Source organism: Oncorhynchus mykiss, chromosome 5 (assembly GCF_057628025.1).
Source record: "Oncorhynchus mykiss isolate SJ-2025 chromosome 5, ASM5762802v1, whole genome shotgun sequence".
In the NCBI taxonomy this organism is placed as follows: Eukaryota; Metazoa; Chordata; class Actinopteri; order Salmoniformes; family Salmonidae; genus Oncorhynchus; species Oncorhynchus mykiss.
The window spans coordinates 71238419-71254567 of record NC_143026.1 but is presented as its reverse complement, the minus strand read 5'-3'; the positions used below and the strand labels follow the sequence as shown (position 1 = coordinate 71254567).

The 16149-nt window shown below is 43.5% G+C and overlaps 1 protein-coding gene across 1 annotated transcript in view; it reads right to left on the bottom strand.

Moving 5' to 3' along the window:
- Positions 1–1315: 1315 nt before the first annotated feature.
- Positions 1316–16149, bottom strand: part of LOC110524448 (solute carrier family 53 member 1) — a 77068-nt gene continuing 62234 nt past the window's right edge. Inside the window, exons 11-15 of the mRNA XM_036978243.2 lie at positions 14926–15120; positions 6299–6465; positions 6068–6207; positions 5731–5952; positions 1316–5609 (exon numbers count right to left, since the gene is read on the bottom strand). Of these exons, the coding sequence (XP_036834138.1) occupies positions 5549–5609; positions 5731–5952; positions 6068–6207; positions 6299–6465; positions 14926–15120 (785 nt within the window). The 3' untranslated portion in view covers positions 1316–5548. The remainder of the gene's footprint in view (positions 5610–5730; positions 5953–6067; positions 6208–6298; positions 6466–14925; positions 15121–16149) is intronic.

Genomic DNA, 16149 nt, shown 5'->3' with positions numbered 1-16149 from the left:
GCCCTATTTGGTAAAAGACCATGTCCATATTATGGCAAGAACAGCTTGAATAAGCAAAGAGAAATATGACAGTCCATCATTACTTTAAGATCAAGGTCGGTCAATACAGAAAATGTCAAGAACTTTGACAGTTTCTTCAAGTGCAGTCGCAAAAAACATGAAGCGCTATGATAACTGGCTCCCATGAAGACCACAGGAAGGAAGACCCAGAGTTACCTCTGCAGAGGTAAAGTTCATTAGTTAACTGCACCTCAGATTGCAGCCCAAATAAATGCATCAGAGTTCAAGTAACAGATACAGCTCAACATCAACTGTACAGAGGAGGCTGCGTGAATCAGGACTTCATGGTCGAATTGCTGCAAAGGAACCATTACTATACTGCATGTTTCGGATATTCAATAAAATATTTTTTTTTTTAAACAAAAATAAACTAAAGGACACCAATAAGAAGATTTGCTTGGGCCAAGAAACATGAGCAATGGACATTAAACCGGTGGAAATCTATTCTTTGGTCTGATGAGTCCAAATTTGAGATTTGTGGTTCCAACTGCCTTGTCTTGGTGAGATGCAGAGTAGATGAACGGATGATCTCCGCATGTGTGGTTCCCACTGAAGCATGGAGGAGGAGGTGTGGGTGTGTTTTGCTGGTGACACTGATTTATTTAGAATTTAAGGCACACTTAACCAGCATGGCTACCACAGAATTCTGGTTTGGGCTTAGTCCCACTATCATTTGTTTTTTAACAGGACAATGACCCAACACCTCCAGGCTGTGTAAGGGCCATTTGACCAAGAAGGAAGGAGTGCTGCATCAGATGACCTGGCCTCCACAATCACCTGACCTTAACCCAATTGAGATGGTTTGGGATGAGTTGAAATGCAGAGCGAAGAAAAATCAGCCAAAAGTGCTCAGTGTATGTGGGAACTCCTTCAAGACTGTTGAAAAACTATTCCAGGTGAAGCTGGTTGAGAGAATAACAGAGTGTCAAGGCAAAGGGTGGCTACTTTGAAGAATCTAAAATATATTTTAATTTTGACACTTGTTTACTACATGATTCCATATGTGTTATTTCATAGTTATGGTGCCTTTATTATTCTACAATGTAGAAAATAGTAAAAAATTAAGAAAAATGAGGTATGTCTAAACCTTTGACTGGTACTGTATATACAGCAACACCTCCCCCATATAATTTGTTTTCTTGATTGTGTTGGGCTGCAGAACTTGGAAGTGCAACATTGTGGCTTTTCTTCTCATTCCAAAGAATTTGCCAACAAAATTCCTAACCTATGTATGTTCAACATTAGGAAATCTCGGTACAGACAACACTATTTTTTATTATGGAATGGACAAAATAAAAAAGCCAGAGCCAGGGCGACAGTTTAAAAAAATATGCGTGGTTTATAAAACCCAGATGTGACAGGATCACCAAAGTGTATACAGAAATACAAATGAGACCATCGTTAAAACCATCATAGTACAGCGTTATACACTCAACATTTACAATCTACTCTGTAAAAGGGCTATTGTAAGACATTTCCTTTCTTGTCTTTTTAAAACACAACCACATAACTGATCTTTTTATCAGTTTTCATAACGTGTTTAAAGTACATCCATGTAGTTACTATAGACACCATTAGTCTTCTACTTTAGAAAGGGTACAACAACATCAAGTAGGAAGTAAATATGCAGAGACATCAAGCACATAACATGGGATTTAGCAAGCAGTAAAATCAGCAAATCATTGAGAGGTATTACTCATGAGAAAATGTGATGTCAGGGCTTGCGTATGATTCAGGTCTTAGAAAAAACCTATACAAAGTAACCCTCAATGTCAAAGGGTTATCACTTTCTGACCATATCTTGACATTAAAAAATGGCTCAGTTGTACATAAATTAGTGAATAACTGCTAAGCAGTCATATGCATTAGAATGCTTTCATCTTAGGAAACCATTAGTATCTTGTTAGTGTCATCACTCGCTTGACTGAGGGTTGTCAACCCCTAGTCCCCTCCCTCCAGTAGCCCTGGACGCAAACCCTGAGGATGAGGGAGCCAGGAAAAAATATGGAAACACCAACAAGATACAGCCAATCACAATCCAGGTTCACTTTCTACTTTTTCTCTTCTTTTTTTTTTAACAAACACAATTCAACAGGTTTTACACTTAAAGAATGCAGGATTGTGAACAATCAAAATGCTCCTCAACACCTGGAATACTGCTTGTGCTAAAGCTAAATGAAAAACAATGTATGTAATCAAGGAAGAACAGTACAGCTAGAATAATCAGTATTCTCCAGATAATTAAAACAATCATTCAGATATGTACAATGGAAAACAAAAGCAGCATGCAGGCAAGACAATTGTCAGAGTGATACTTAAACAATCTCATGAAGGTGGGAGGGAGAAGTTTGTGGTCTCTGACAAAAGAGGACAGTGTTAACAGTATTTTAGACTAGATTAAACAGAGAGTGTGTGTATCTGTGTGTGTGTTTCGGGGGGTAGAAGAGCTCTCCATCACTTCAAAAGGACTGAAATGCCAAAGGTGACCTTGCAGCAGGGTGCTCTTTGGTGGAAAGACTGGTTGACTAGCCTGTTCCATATTTGTAGTGAGTGTGGAAAGAAAGTGGAAGCAACTGTTCTTCCAACAAAGAGGACACAATCAGTAGTTAGATCATTGAATTGTGTGTTTTGTGATAGTGGTTTCTATCACTAGCAGACTTCATTGCACAGCCATAATTGCCAAATGTCTAAGTGCATCATCACCACAGTCATGGAAGAAATCTATCTCAAAGGCACACGACATTGTGTGTATTTCTTGTTGTTGATGGTGCTATTACACATTTACAACATTTTGTAGCCTATGAACTTTGCAATTGAAACAAATATTTGGTGCTGGGACCCCAACTGTCATTTCTCATTAGACGCGTCAACAGTCTAAATAATAAAGAAAGGCTAAGAGAAAGGCAAGACAAGCTCATGCTGATTGATCGACACATCAACACTGTACATCAACTACTGCATTGTGTAAACACAGTTGAGCCCCGGGGTGACAGAGAGAGGCTGTCACACACAGTGAGTGGGGAGAAAGCAGTCAACAACACACACTTATCCTTCCCTTGAAAAGCCACGAGGTCCACGATAAGGGGCTTTACCCGCTTCAAAGTTACAGCCGATAGATTCAGCTTGAAAATGATATAAGTAAAGCATGCATGTAACAAAATGAACAAACAAAAAGAGTGCTAACAATGGATGCCAGTTGAACCATTTCCATGGGGTTCTTTTTCTTGGCGAAACCAAGTAATAAAAAGTACCAATGTTAATCAAGGAACAACATATGTTAAAACAAAATCATGAGTTTTGTTGATGAGTGCATTGCCATAAAAGCATGAGAAACAGACATGTACTGTAGAATGAGTTGATAAATGATAAATCAACTTCACCTTCAACATCATTTTTGGGCACTGAGACTTGAAACTGTGAGCTAACCCAGTCCTAAACAACAGAGTAAATACTGCAGGCCCTACAACCCAAGGAGGACGGGCCTATTTAATCACGGCTATCTGATCTGAGAACTACTGTTCCACAGCATAGTCTTTCCAGGATTAAAGATCACTTGACACAGCAGGTATACGACTCGCTCACTTGGTCCCAGGCCTGACAAACCCTACCACCAAAAACCCTGGCACACGCAGAGTCCCAGGGCCTATGATACTGTACATGACGCATGCATTCTATATTCAAAAGAGGTGATGCAGTAGCTTTGTTGTAAAGTTCGTAGATATTTCAGAGGAAGAATGGCAGATCAGGGTGTGGACTGTTATTTGGATAGTGAAAGTGCTAGCAGACATGACAGATGAGGATCTCCTGTTTAGCCAGGGCATCCCTCCCATGGAAAACTCATCTCAACAGACGAAATCAATATCCTGTGAAGATGCCACATGATCTACTTGGCGGTATTACAGTCAGAGGAACCCCAGTGGAAAACCCTGATCACTGTCAGCTGATCTCGCTCCACTGCTTCTGAGAAAGTAGAACAACAGAGAAAATACAAAGTGCCCCACACAATCAGTAGAAAACACTGCAATCGAAAATGGTCACAGTGTTGTTTTAGTTGTTGAGCAATAAAAAGAGAGAATGGGATAGTATTCTTAAAAGGGTAGAGAAATGCACGAGACTCTCAGACATCTCAGTAGAACAAACAGACTATTCTTCTCAGGCTAGCTAGATGATTGATGCTACGCCAGTGAACAACATTCATTAAAATAACGCTTTAGCAGAAAAGCAAAGTACAGTTATGGGCACTTGAACTAAGCCAATTAGATAATTGACTTGTTTGTTTTTGCAAAACTTTGAAGTTGTAACATGGGCTGGCTAACTGATCTGTGGGAAAAGTTTATATGAGAGGGAGAATGAGCCACCTGAAGTGTTCTTAGTCTTCTACGGAAACAGTAGCTTTTTAGAAAACATGGCACAAGTCTAATTCAACATTCCCACCATTGAGAAACACATACATATCATTGCACAGATGCTTGAGCTATTCTCATTCTTCTAAATAATACATGGAGTACATAATAGTGCACATGAACAAATATACAAAGCAACTTTCACAGACTAAAATATGTTTAAATTATATTTTTGTACAAGTTGTTTTTGTTTGTTTGTATTAAATGCACTTTTCCTGCAAGTGCCGCCAGGGTTTTACACTGACTTTATTATTACAACTCAGTAAACAAAATCAACCCAGTAAGTGGAGTAGAAAAGGAAGCAACAGGTTGAAACCAGTTGATGTTGTTGATATGCTGTGGTAAATGTTGCGATCCAGAGTCCATGCTCAGGCTTGTTATTATTATTAGTCTTTTTGATAAATATTTCTTCTCCCTGTTCATCCTAATATAATAAATGCATGTAAACAGTCGTTTGTTCTCTAATACATCTCCAAAAATGGCAAAGAACTACAAAAACAAATATACAAACAAAAAAGTATCAACATAAAGTCTGTTAAATTAAAGTACTCATAGGAAAATCCCAGTGCTTGGTGGGTTTTCCAAATATGTTCCTGTGTGTATCCCTCTTTGTCTGAAGAACTCAAAACTGTGTGTGTGTGTGTGTGTGTGTGTGTAATCCCATCTCATCTATACCAATATCATATACTGAGATTGTGCTTGAATAAATTAATCTGTTTGTGTGTCACTGAATTATTGTGTGTTTCTTTGTATGTCTATATGTATTAGTGTGTATGTTTGTGTCTGCCTGCGTGTCTACCTGTGTCTGCCTGCGTGTCTACCTGTGTCTGCCTGCGTGTCTACCTGTGTCTGCCTGTGTGTCTACCTGTGTCTGCCTGCGTGTCTACCTGTGTCTGCCTGCGTGTCTACCTGTGTCTGCCTGTGCATGTGTGTGTGTGTGTGTGTGTGTGTGTGGTGTGTGTATATGTGTGTGTGTGTGGTGTGTGTGTGTATGTGTGTGTGTGGTGTGTGTGTGGTGTGTGTGTGTGTGTGAGGCAGCTCTGTGATGGAGTGATCACTGGGGTTGTAGAGCTGGTGCTTTGGGCTCAGCTGAAGGCCTCATCATCCGTGTCCTCAATCAACACCTTGGTGTCCTTCTTGGATGATCTGGATGAGAGAAGGAATAGACACATGGATACTGTCAGACAAACACAAGGCTAACATATACCGATTCCTGGCCATGTGGCCGTGTGTGTGTGTGTCTGTGCGTGTGTGAGGAGGTTCTTACTGAGAGGACAGCAGGGGGCGCCGCAGGGACAGGCTGTAGCTGCGTTTCCAGCTCTTCTTGCCCTGACGGTTCCTGACTCCGTCCTCCTGGTCCATCATCTGCTCCAGCAGCGTCTGGTCGTCAGCGTTCAGCGGAGCCACCGAGATGTCCCTCACGGCACGGAACTCACCACAGTTATTCAGGTGCTCATTCTCCAGACGGAAGAAGTTCCAGACAAAACGCCTGTGTGGGGATACAGAATGAGGTATTACATAATGAGAGAGAGAGAAAGAGAGGGGGGGGGGCAGAGAGACAGAGAGAGAAGTAGTCTGTCCAGCTCTGTGATACTGTAACCCACCTGAACACCTCTAGAGGAGCCAGAACGGTGGCCACGATGTCTCCCACAGAGGGGATGTTGGTCATGGTGGTGAGGGAGATCTGGATGGTCCAGGCAAAACGCAGGATCACATCCTCTATGATGGCACAGTAGTAGTACGCCTGGAAAATATAATGGCGTAGTCAGGTCAGAGGACGAGTGTGTGTGTGCCGTGCTGTGTGTTCATGCAGGTTATGTGTGTGTGATGCTCACTTTCTGTGGGTAGACAATCTCCTCCCTAAGGAAGGTGTTCTCCCCTGCTCCACGGTCAAACAGGCCCCAGTCCATCTTCAGGTCCCAGATCAGAGTGTACAGGGAGCTGACGGCTGAGAACACCATCAGCAGGTAGAAGAACATGTCTGCATCGGAATGCTTTTGTTCTGTGAAGCACAAACACAACGCAATGAGTCCATCATTCATCTGTATACCGGTAGTGAAATCAAATAAATAAATACATTTTGCCCAATCTGTGTGCATTATACCTTGATAATTAAGAAGAACACATACGTTGCCTGCTTTGAACTGCGGACAGAGACAGCAGCTTGTTCATAAACGTTTGTCTCTGGTCTTCACTATCCCCACCAGAGGGAGAACTTCTACCATAAGTACTACATTTAGTGAGACAGGTTACCATGGATGGAACATGTCATGCTAATTCTTAGTATACTATTCAGAGGCTCTTGAAACAACATGTTGATATGTCCTTCAGTTTGGCAATTCACTACTAATAAAAAGTATATTTATTATGTTCTAATTTCATCTTGACGTCATGCCAGTTAGAATGTGTAGTGGTAACCAGCTCTGCAGTAGTGTCATGTTGATTTCCCTGTGTCATAGCTGTGTATTTTGACTGGGCCAGACTCCCATGCTGCTCCAGCGACAGCCTGAATGCCTGGGGGATTATTGATGACTGAGGTATTCTAGTCTGATCTGCCTGGGCTCTGGGCTCTGGGCTCCTCGCCCCCGCTGTGGCAGAACAGTGTGGCCTGACACTAAAAGACTCACACACCAACAGGACACCCAGGCCTGGAAGACACGTCACGCAATGTGACGCAACCACTCTTATGACAACTATTCACACCCAACTATTCACACCAGCCTCCTTTACCCAGGTGGATAGTTCTGACTGAACTGAAAATGACTATGGTGAATCCCCTGGGTAAGTCTACTGTGCGTCTTGCATCTGTTGTATTGTTATTTTTCCCCATGAAGGAATATGACCAGTAAGTAACAGCAGATGTGTGTGTGTGTGTGTGTGTGTGTGTGTGTGTGTGTGTGTGTGTGTGTGTGTGTGTGTGTGTGTTGTGTCAGTATACTTGTGTGTGTGTGTTGTGTTTGTGTTCATATGTAGTGTATGTGAATGTGCATGGGTTTTGTGGTGAGTGACAGTCTAGTGTGCATGAGGGTGTGTGCATACAGTGTGTATATATAGTCTTGTGAGCGTGCATAGAGTCAGTACAAAATAGGGTCAATTCAGATAGCCTGGGTAACCATTTAATTAACTATTTAGCAGTCTTATGGCTATTTATCAGTCCTATGGCTTGGTGGTAGAAGCTGTCTCGGAGCCTGTTGGTCCAAGAGACGACGCTACAGTGTGTGCATGCATGGTTGTGTGTGCACTGACAGACTGGTTAGATACACAGTCTGACCTGACCACACACAGACTCCAGCAGGGCTGAGACAGGGACAGTGCCATCCGTCATGGTCAATGCCTCCCACATACTGCCACCAGGGCACCAGGAAAGTAACAGTGTACATTTTTCACAGAGAATTACATTGGTCCCTCTAGCCCTGCTCTCACCCTACAGTGGGTTCTGCATCAGGCTACCTCATCTAGTACCGTGTCCCCGCATTAACCCAGTATTACTAATATTATAAATATTTCCTGATGAGGTTAATCCCTCAAACTTAAATGTTTTACGTCTCCTTTAAAAAAGTATTGTTGTTCACAGGAGGCAATTGGGATTACATACATTATACATTACATACTCATTAAAGTTTGCAGGACAAACTTGTGTCCCAAAATGTGTAAATCCGGAATGAAGGAAAACTGGAGCATCCTAACACCACCAAACTACTGCATCAACAAACAATTACAGATACAGATAGATTGTACAGGTGCCTCAAAGCTGGGAAACTGAGAAATGACAAGGCAAAATGACAAAGAGAAAACAGATTTTTATAAATGTTTTTCTTTTTATAATAATAAAAACCTGGAAATATCACATTTACATAAGTATCCAGACCCTTTACTCAGTACTTTGTTGAATCACATTTGGCAGCGATTACAGATTCAAGTCTTATTGGTTATGACGCTACAAGCTTGGCATACCTGTACTTAGGGAGTTTCTCCCATTCTTCTCTGCAGATCCTCTCAAGCTCTGTCAGGTTGTATGGGGATCGTCGCTGCACAGCTATTTTCAGGTCTCTCCAGAGATGTTCGATCGGGATCAAGTCCGGGATCTGGCTGGGCCACTGAAGGACATTCAGAGACTTGCCCAGAAGCCACTCCTGCTTTGTCTTGGCTGTGTGCTTGTCCTGTAGGAAGGTGAACCTTCACCCCTGAACATTCTGAACGTTCTGGAGCAGGTTTTCATTAAGGATCTCTCTGTACTTTGCTCCATTCATCTTTCCCTCCACCCTGACTAGTGTCCCAGTCCCTGTCGCTGAAAAACATCCACACAGCATGATGCTGCCACCACAATGCTTCACCGTAGGGATGGTGCCAGGTTTCCTCCAGACGTGACGCTTAGCATTCAGGCAAAATAGTTGGTTTCATCAGACCATTGGTTTCATCAGACCAGAGAATCTTGTTTCTCATGGTCTGAGAGTTCTTTAGGGGGCTTTTGGCAAACTCCAAGCGGGCTGTTATGTGCCTTTTACTGAGGAGTGGCTTCCGTCTGGCCACTCTACCATAAATGCCTGATTGGTGGAGTGCTGCAGAGATGGTTGATCTTCTGGAAGGTTATCCTATCTCCACAGAGTAACTCTTGAGCTTTGTCAGAGTGACCATCGGGTTCTTGGTCACCTCTCTGACCAAGGCCCTTCTCCCCCGATTGTTCTGTTTGGCTGGGCGGCCAGCCCTAGGAAGAGTCTTGGTATTTCCAAACTTCTTCCATTTATGAATGATGGAGGCCACTGTGTTTTTGGGGACCTTCAATGCTGCAGAAATTTTTGGTATCCTCGACACAATCCATGGCACGGTTTTTGCTCTGACGTGCACTGTCAACTGTGGGACCCTATATAGACAGGTGTGTGCCTTTCCAAATCATGTCCAATCAATTAAATGTACCACAGGTGGACTCCAATCAAGTTGTAGAAACATGTCAAGTATGATCAACGGAAACAGGATGCACCTGACCTCATAGAAAAGGGTATGAATACTTATGGAAATAAGGCATTTCTGTTTTTGTTTTTGTTCTTCTAAAAAAATTTTTTTTTTTCTTTTGCCCCCAAATTCATGGTATCCAATTGTTCGTAATTACTATCTTGTCTCATCGCTACAACTCCCGTACGGCTGGGGAGAGACGAAGGTCGAAAGCCACGCGTCCTCCGAAACACAACCCAACCAAGCCGCACTGCTTCTTATCACAGCGCGCATCCAACCTGGAAGCCAGCCATGTGTCGGAGGAAACACCGTGCACCTGGCGACCTTGGCTAGCGCGCACTGCGCCCGGCCCACCACAGGAGTCGCTGGTGCGCGATGAGACAAGGATATCCCTACCAGCCAAACCCTCCCTAACCCGGACGACACTAGGCCAATTGTGTGTCGCCCCACGGACCTCCCGGTCGCAGCCGGCTGTGAACCCAGAGTCTCTGGTGGCACAGCTAGCGCTGCGATGCAGTGCCCTAGACCACTGCGCCACCCGGGAGGCGAGCAAACATTTCTTAAAAACTGTTTTCGCTTTGTCATTATGGGGAATTGTGTGTAGATTGATGATATATATATATATATATATATTCCAGTCCGTAACATTGTGCGTACTGAAATGTATTGAAAAAAATATCTGGATTATGTTTGCATTGTTTATTTAAATGGTATTATTGCTAGGTATTACTGCACTGTTGTAGCTAGAAACACAAGCATTTAGCTGCACCTGCGATAACATCTGCTGTGTATGCGACCAATACAATTTCACTTGATTTGATATGATAGATCTGAAATCAAAAAACTTTGAATATGATCACATAAGATACCACTCGTCCATCACTAAGCCTTTCTGGTTAGCCTCAAGGGCTCTGTAGGACTGATGTCTAGTGTGGGTGGCTAGTCATTGATCTGGAGCTAAATAGAGGGCAACGGCGGTCATTTGCTTCTGTCACGCTCACTAAATGTTTGTGTTTAGCAGGGGCCTAAGCGGTTAAAAGACATTTAAGAGTGGGATGTTGCCATGACAGGCTCAGGACAGGCCTCCCATTGAAGGTTATAATAAGCACCTGGGAACCCGGGAAAAGCAATCATCTGTCTCTGGGTTGTTATCTGCTGCGGTGCTGCCTGCCTGGGATGTCTTGTACTGCTGTTCAGGTGATAAAGAATCTATTACCTGCCTGCCCCATCACTTTCACCACCCCCTCTCCTCACAGAGCCTATCCAAATCAGACACTGAGACCTAGCAAGACAAACAAAGGTTATTGACTCAGGGAAAGTGGCCTCGTGTTGAATTCACACGGCTGATTGGTAGTGAGATAGTGAGTCTGTGTAGTGATATTAGTACCTGCCTGGGTGGAGTATAATTTCTATGGATATGGATTTACATTACAGATACCGGTATTTATATCTCAACTCCACCTACAACTGAATATGATGCTTGATCATAATAGGCAGCATGTCTCAGAGAGATAGTGTTGTTGTAACAGGGTTGAGGCAGAGTTCAAGGGGGTATCATGACCCTGTTAGTTGGTTTGGGGAGTGTTAGAACGTTGAGCTCTTTCCTATGCAGTGGTTCTAGCAGCTCCGTGTGTCCATAGACAACAAAATCCTACTCAGTCAGCAAGCCATGGCCTGGCCCTGGGTCTCATCTCTATTCCAGCAGCATCCGCCAGAGATGTGTTTCGCCGCAGGAAGGTTATTACAGCTCACTCTCCTCGAGCAAGTCCATCCTCTTCCCCTCTTCCACTGCTGCCTTCCCTCCCTCCCTCCCTCCCTCCCTGCTCTCTGCTCTCCTTTCTCCTCTTATATCTGATGATCCTTCACACTAGTTCAACTTTTTCTTTCATCTTCATTGTCGTTTTACTCTCACCTACACGGCCGGTCTATTATTCCTCTTTAGCGTTAACACTTTTTTAATATTAATATATTTTTAGTCTTAGTCTTCACCACATCAGTCACCGGCTTCATTAATAAGTGCATCGACGACGTCGTCCCCAGAGTGACAGTACGTACATATTCCAACCATTAAACAGGCAAAGCATCAATATAGGTCTTAGATTGATTCCTACTACACCAGCTCTGACACTCGTCGGATGAGGCAGGGCTTACAAATTATTATTACAAAGTGAAACCCAGCCACGACCTGCCCAGTGATGCGAGCCTACCAGACGAGCTAAATGCCTTCTATGCTCTCTTCGAGGCAACCAACACTGAACCATGCATGAAAGCATCAGCTGTTCCGGGAGACTGTGTGATCACGCTCTCCATAACCGAGGTGAGTAAGAACTTTAAACAGGTCATTCACAAGGCCGCAGGGCCAGACGGATTACCAGGACGTGTACTCAGAGCATGTGTTGACCAGCTAAGTATCTATCATGGTCCACACACACCAACACAGATGTAAAGAAGACCATCAGATCCTACAAAAGTTCTACAGCTGCACCATTGAGAGCATCTTGACTGTCTGTATCACCGCTGTGTATGGCAACTGCTTGGCATCCGACCGCAAGGTGCTACAGAAGGTAGTGCGTACAGTACATCACTGGGGCCACTCCCTACCATCCAGGACCTATGCTAGGTGGTGTCAGAGGAAGGACACAAAAATTGTCAAAGACTCCAGCCACCCAAGTCATAGTTCTCTCTGCTGCTGCCCGGCAAGCGGTACCGACGCACCAAGTCTACTCTGGAACCAACAGGATCCTGAACAGCTTCTACCCAGTTGTAAATGAGAACTTGTTTTGAACTAGCCTACCTGGTTAAATAAAGGTGAAATAAATAAAAATACCTTCAAGCCATAACACAGCTAAATAGTTAGTTAAATAGTTAACCAAATAGCAGTCCGGACTATCTGCATTGACCTTTTTTGCACTGACATACGCTGCTGCTACTGTTTATTAACTGTCACTTTAGTCCTAGTTATATGTACATATCTACCTCAATTACCTCGCACCCCTGCACATTGACTCGGTACTGGTATCCTGTGTATGTAGCCAAGTTATCTTTACTCATTGTGTATTTATTATTACTTTTATTATTACTTGCTCTACTTTTCTATTGTTTCTCCCCAAAAATTATCCGCATTGTTGGGAAGGGCCTGTAAGTAAGCATTTCACTGTTAGTCTACACCTTTTGTTTACGAAGCAAGTGTCAAATAACATTTTATTTTATTTTAATTAAGCTACTACTGTACAAGATGGCAGATGCCATATTGATCCTGAATAAAGTATTTTGCCATACTGTCAGGCTCAATATCCTGTGGTTCTGGGGACTCTAAACTCTAAAGTCAGGAAATCCCTTCGTCCTTTTTCTACATTTCCAGGAACAACATACACAGCATCAGTCTTTGATTTAATTATAGATTATTTCTACTGTAATTGTCTATTCACAGGACTGCCAAAACTGGATCTTCACAACTTCAGTCTTTAACCTGCATTCAAATTAATCCAACTCCTTTACTATATCGTAGGAGGGTACATACTAAAACCTAATAGGAGGGTACATACTAAAACCTAGTAGGAGGGTACATACTAAAACCTAGTAGGAGGGTACATACTAAAACCTAGTAGGAGGGTACATACTAAAACCTAATAAGAGGGTACATACTAAAACCTAATAGGAGGGTACATACTAAAACCTAGTAGGAGGGTACATTTTACCCTCTGCATTGAGTCCCTTTTGCATTATTATACATTTATTGTAATGTGAATATAGCACAATTCTCCGTGGTATTGGTGTAATACTGGAATCAATGGGGTCATGAGGCAGCATCAGAGCATTACTTTGTGGATGTATAATGAAGGTGATATATCCATACACAACCTGGGAGCCCTGCCAACATTTCTTATGCTGATTTACTACCGCTGTGCCCGGCATGAACATGATTCAATACTGAGCGATGATCATCATGTGGGCTGTGCGGCGCTCTGTTCTGCTTATGAAACAGATGCTCTGTAATTTAGGTGCTAGGCTCCGGTCCACTGGGTCCAGGCCTCATTTATCTATCCCATCTACTGTATGTCACAACAGAACTGTCAAACTCTGTGGCCAAGATGCACCTCACCTCCACATTCACATCTGGCTAGACTTCAGTCGATTGGCCCATACAGCAGACATACCAACATATACTGTATACTGTGACTCAGACTGAGTCTAGCAACAATAAAGAGCAATGGACTGGACAATTTGATAAGTATTTTCGATGTTTTAATAGTCTAACCCATATGCATCTCTTTTAGATTCTAATGACTATGAAGAACATACTTCAAATATGTATGGAAACCCTGTGCATACACGTTTTGTAAATTCTCAATTTGGTAGCCATGCCAACGCAGTTGAAAGACTGCGGGTTAAGTGGGTATGGTAGTCTGGATATTCCCTCCATCCCTTCTCACTTAACGCCCCCGACTCTACCTCTCTGTTAAAAAGGGGGGGATGAAACAGGTCTTCACACAGCATATGAAATGAAGAGGGCTCATTAGTCCAGGGTCCACAGGGCTGAAGACTAGAGGAATGGACCGACTGACTGGAGGAGGAAAAAGCCTTAATGGATTCATTTCCTAAGAACCTAAAACCTCCTCACTGCCTCCAAACTGACAGCCAAATGGAGTCAGGTTACAGAAGAAACACAAACATTGATTTAAATGTATAAAGAAAAATGAAGCAAAAATCATGCTGTGCAGTAACATTTAACATTTTCAAAGGTTGAGCGGAAGTTTAAAAGCTGGCATTTGCACAAATAAATATATAACTGTCGATGGACGAGCATATAAATAATGAAATGGCAAAAACCGCTTAGCAAACTGCTTTGAAATTATCCACTTGGACAAACATCTATGCAGCCAAGATATGAGATTGCACAAAGGCAGAATATTGAAGGGATGCTGTTGTGATAACACCTCTGAACCAGATTAATCAGCGGCTGATTGTGGAGCTGGAGAATGACAAGCCTCCCTCCCTCCCTCCCTCTCTCTCCCTCTTCCTCCCTCCCTCTCTCTCTCCCCCTCCCTCCCTCTCCCTCTCTCCCCCTCCCTCCCTCCCTCCCTCCCCCTCTCCCTCCCTCCCTCCCTCCCTCCCTCCCTCCCTCCCTCCCCCTCTCCCTCCCTCCCTCCCTCCCCCTCTCCCTCCCTCCCTCCCTCCCTCCCTCCCTCCCTCCCTCCCTCCCTCCCTCCCTCCCTCCCTCTCTCTCTCTCTCTCTCTCCCTCCCTCTCTCCCTCTCTCCCTCTCTCCCTCTCTCTCTCTCTCTCTCAAACCTTGTCTATGCTGTGCTTTAGTACTTTTTCATTTCCATTATAATGAGTCATTGACAAACAGAGAAGAAATCCAGGCTTGACATCTTCCAGTGGCAAACCATTTGCACTCAAGGTCAGCTCTGCTTTCATTGTGTTCATACAGCTTGTGATGACTTGAGCTTCAGCATTCAGCATTCCCCTTCCTGTCCAACTGGCTGAAAAAGCTAGGTGTGTCTCCTTACCTTTGTGGGTGCTGTAGAGTGCAGCGAAGGTGACCACAAAGAAGGTGGTGGAGTATTTGCCAGCGTTGACCAGGTGAGGGAAAGCTCGCTTGGTGTCTCGGTACCGACGGAGGCACTGCACGAAACGGAACCAAGCAGGCAGACACTGGATGATGGCACGTAGACCGTAGGAGTAACTGTGGCATGTGTAATCACCTAGTGGGAACGGGGGAGAGAATGACACTTTAACAACCAAAACATTCAAACATTTATCAAACACAGACATATTTTCATGATGTATATGGTTTTGGTATCAACCATTCTTATAGCTTGACCTTTTGAACTGTTCTGTCAGAATGGAATGGGTTTGTTGGACTCACTGAGAGACAGCTCAAGGTCATTTGTGGACTAGCTAGCTGTAGTCCCAGTGCTTTGACTCATTGCCATACACCCACATTGTGCTGTCCCCTCTCCTCTCTCCTTCTCCCACACACACAGAATAATAGTAATCACAATCATAATAATAATCATTTAGCGGGTGTTTATATTTGTCCTGTTACAAAGTGTTTAACTCCCCCTGAGACACCTGCAGGGAGTGGGGTCACGGCCAGGGTCACCATTGTACACACACAGCAGCAGCACTCTCTACATCACTGGGGCCGAGCTTCCTGCCATCCAAGACCTCTATAACAGGCGGTGTCAGAGGAAGGCCCTAAAAATGGTCAAAGTCTCCAGGCACATACGCTGCTGCTACTGTTTATTGTCTGTTACTTTAGTCCTAGTTATATGTACATATCTACCTCAATTACCTCGTACCCCAGCACATCCACTCAGTACTGTACCCCTTATATACTGTATCTACCTCACCTCGTACCCCTGCACATGGACTCTGTACTGGTACCCTGTTTATGTAGCCAAGTTATCATTACTAACTTTTATTATTACATGTTATTTCTCTATTTCCTTTCTCTCTGCATTGTTGGGAAGGGCCCGTAAGCATTTCACTGTTAGTCTACACCTGTTGTTTACGAAGCTTGTGACAAATACATTTTGATTTGACTCTCTGAGTGGACAGCTAATCAACATGAGAGTCACACTGCTGGACACAAACATTTCCATTCAATTACCTCGCTGCTGATTTTTCAGGCCACAGCAGAGGGCTGCAAATTACTGAGGAGAACCATTAATAACTAATTTTCCAGACAAACAAACAGACACAGTCAGACTTGACAGAGACAGGCAGAC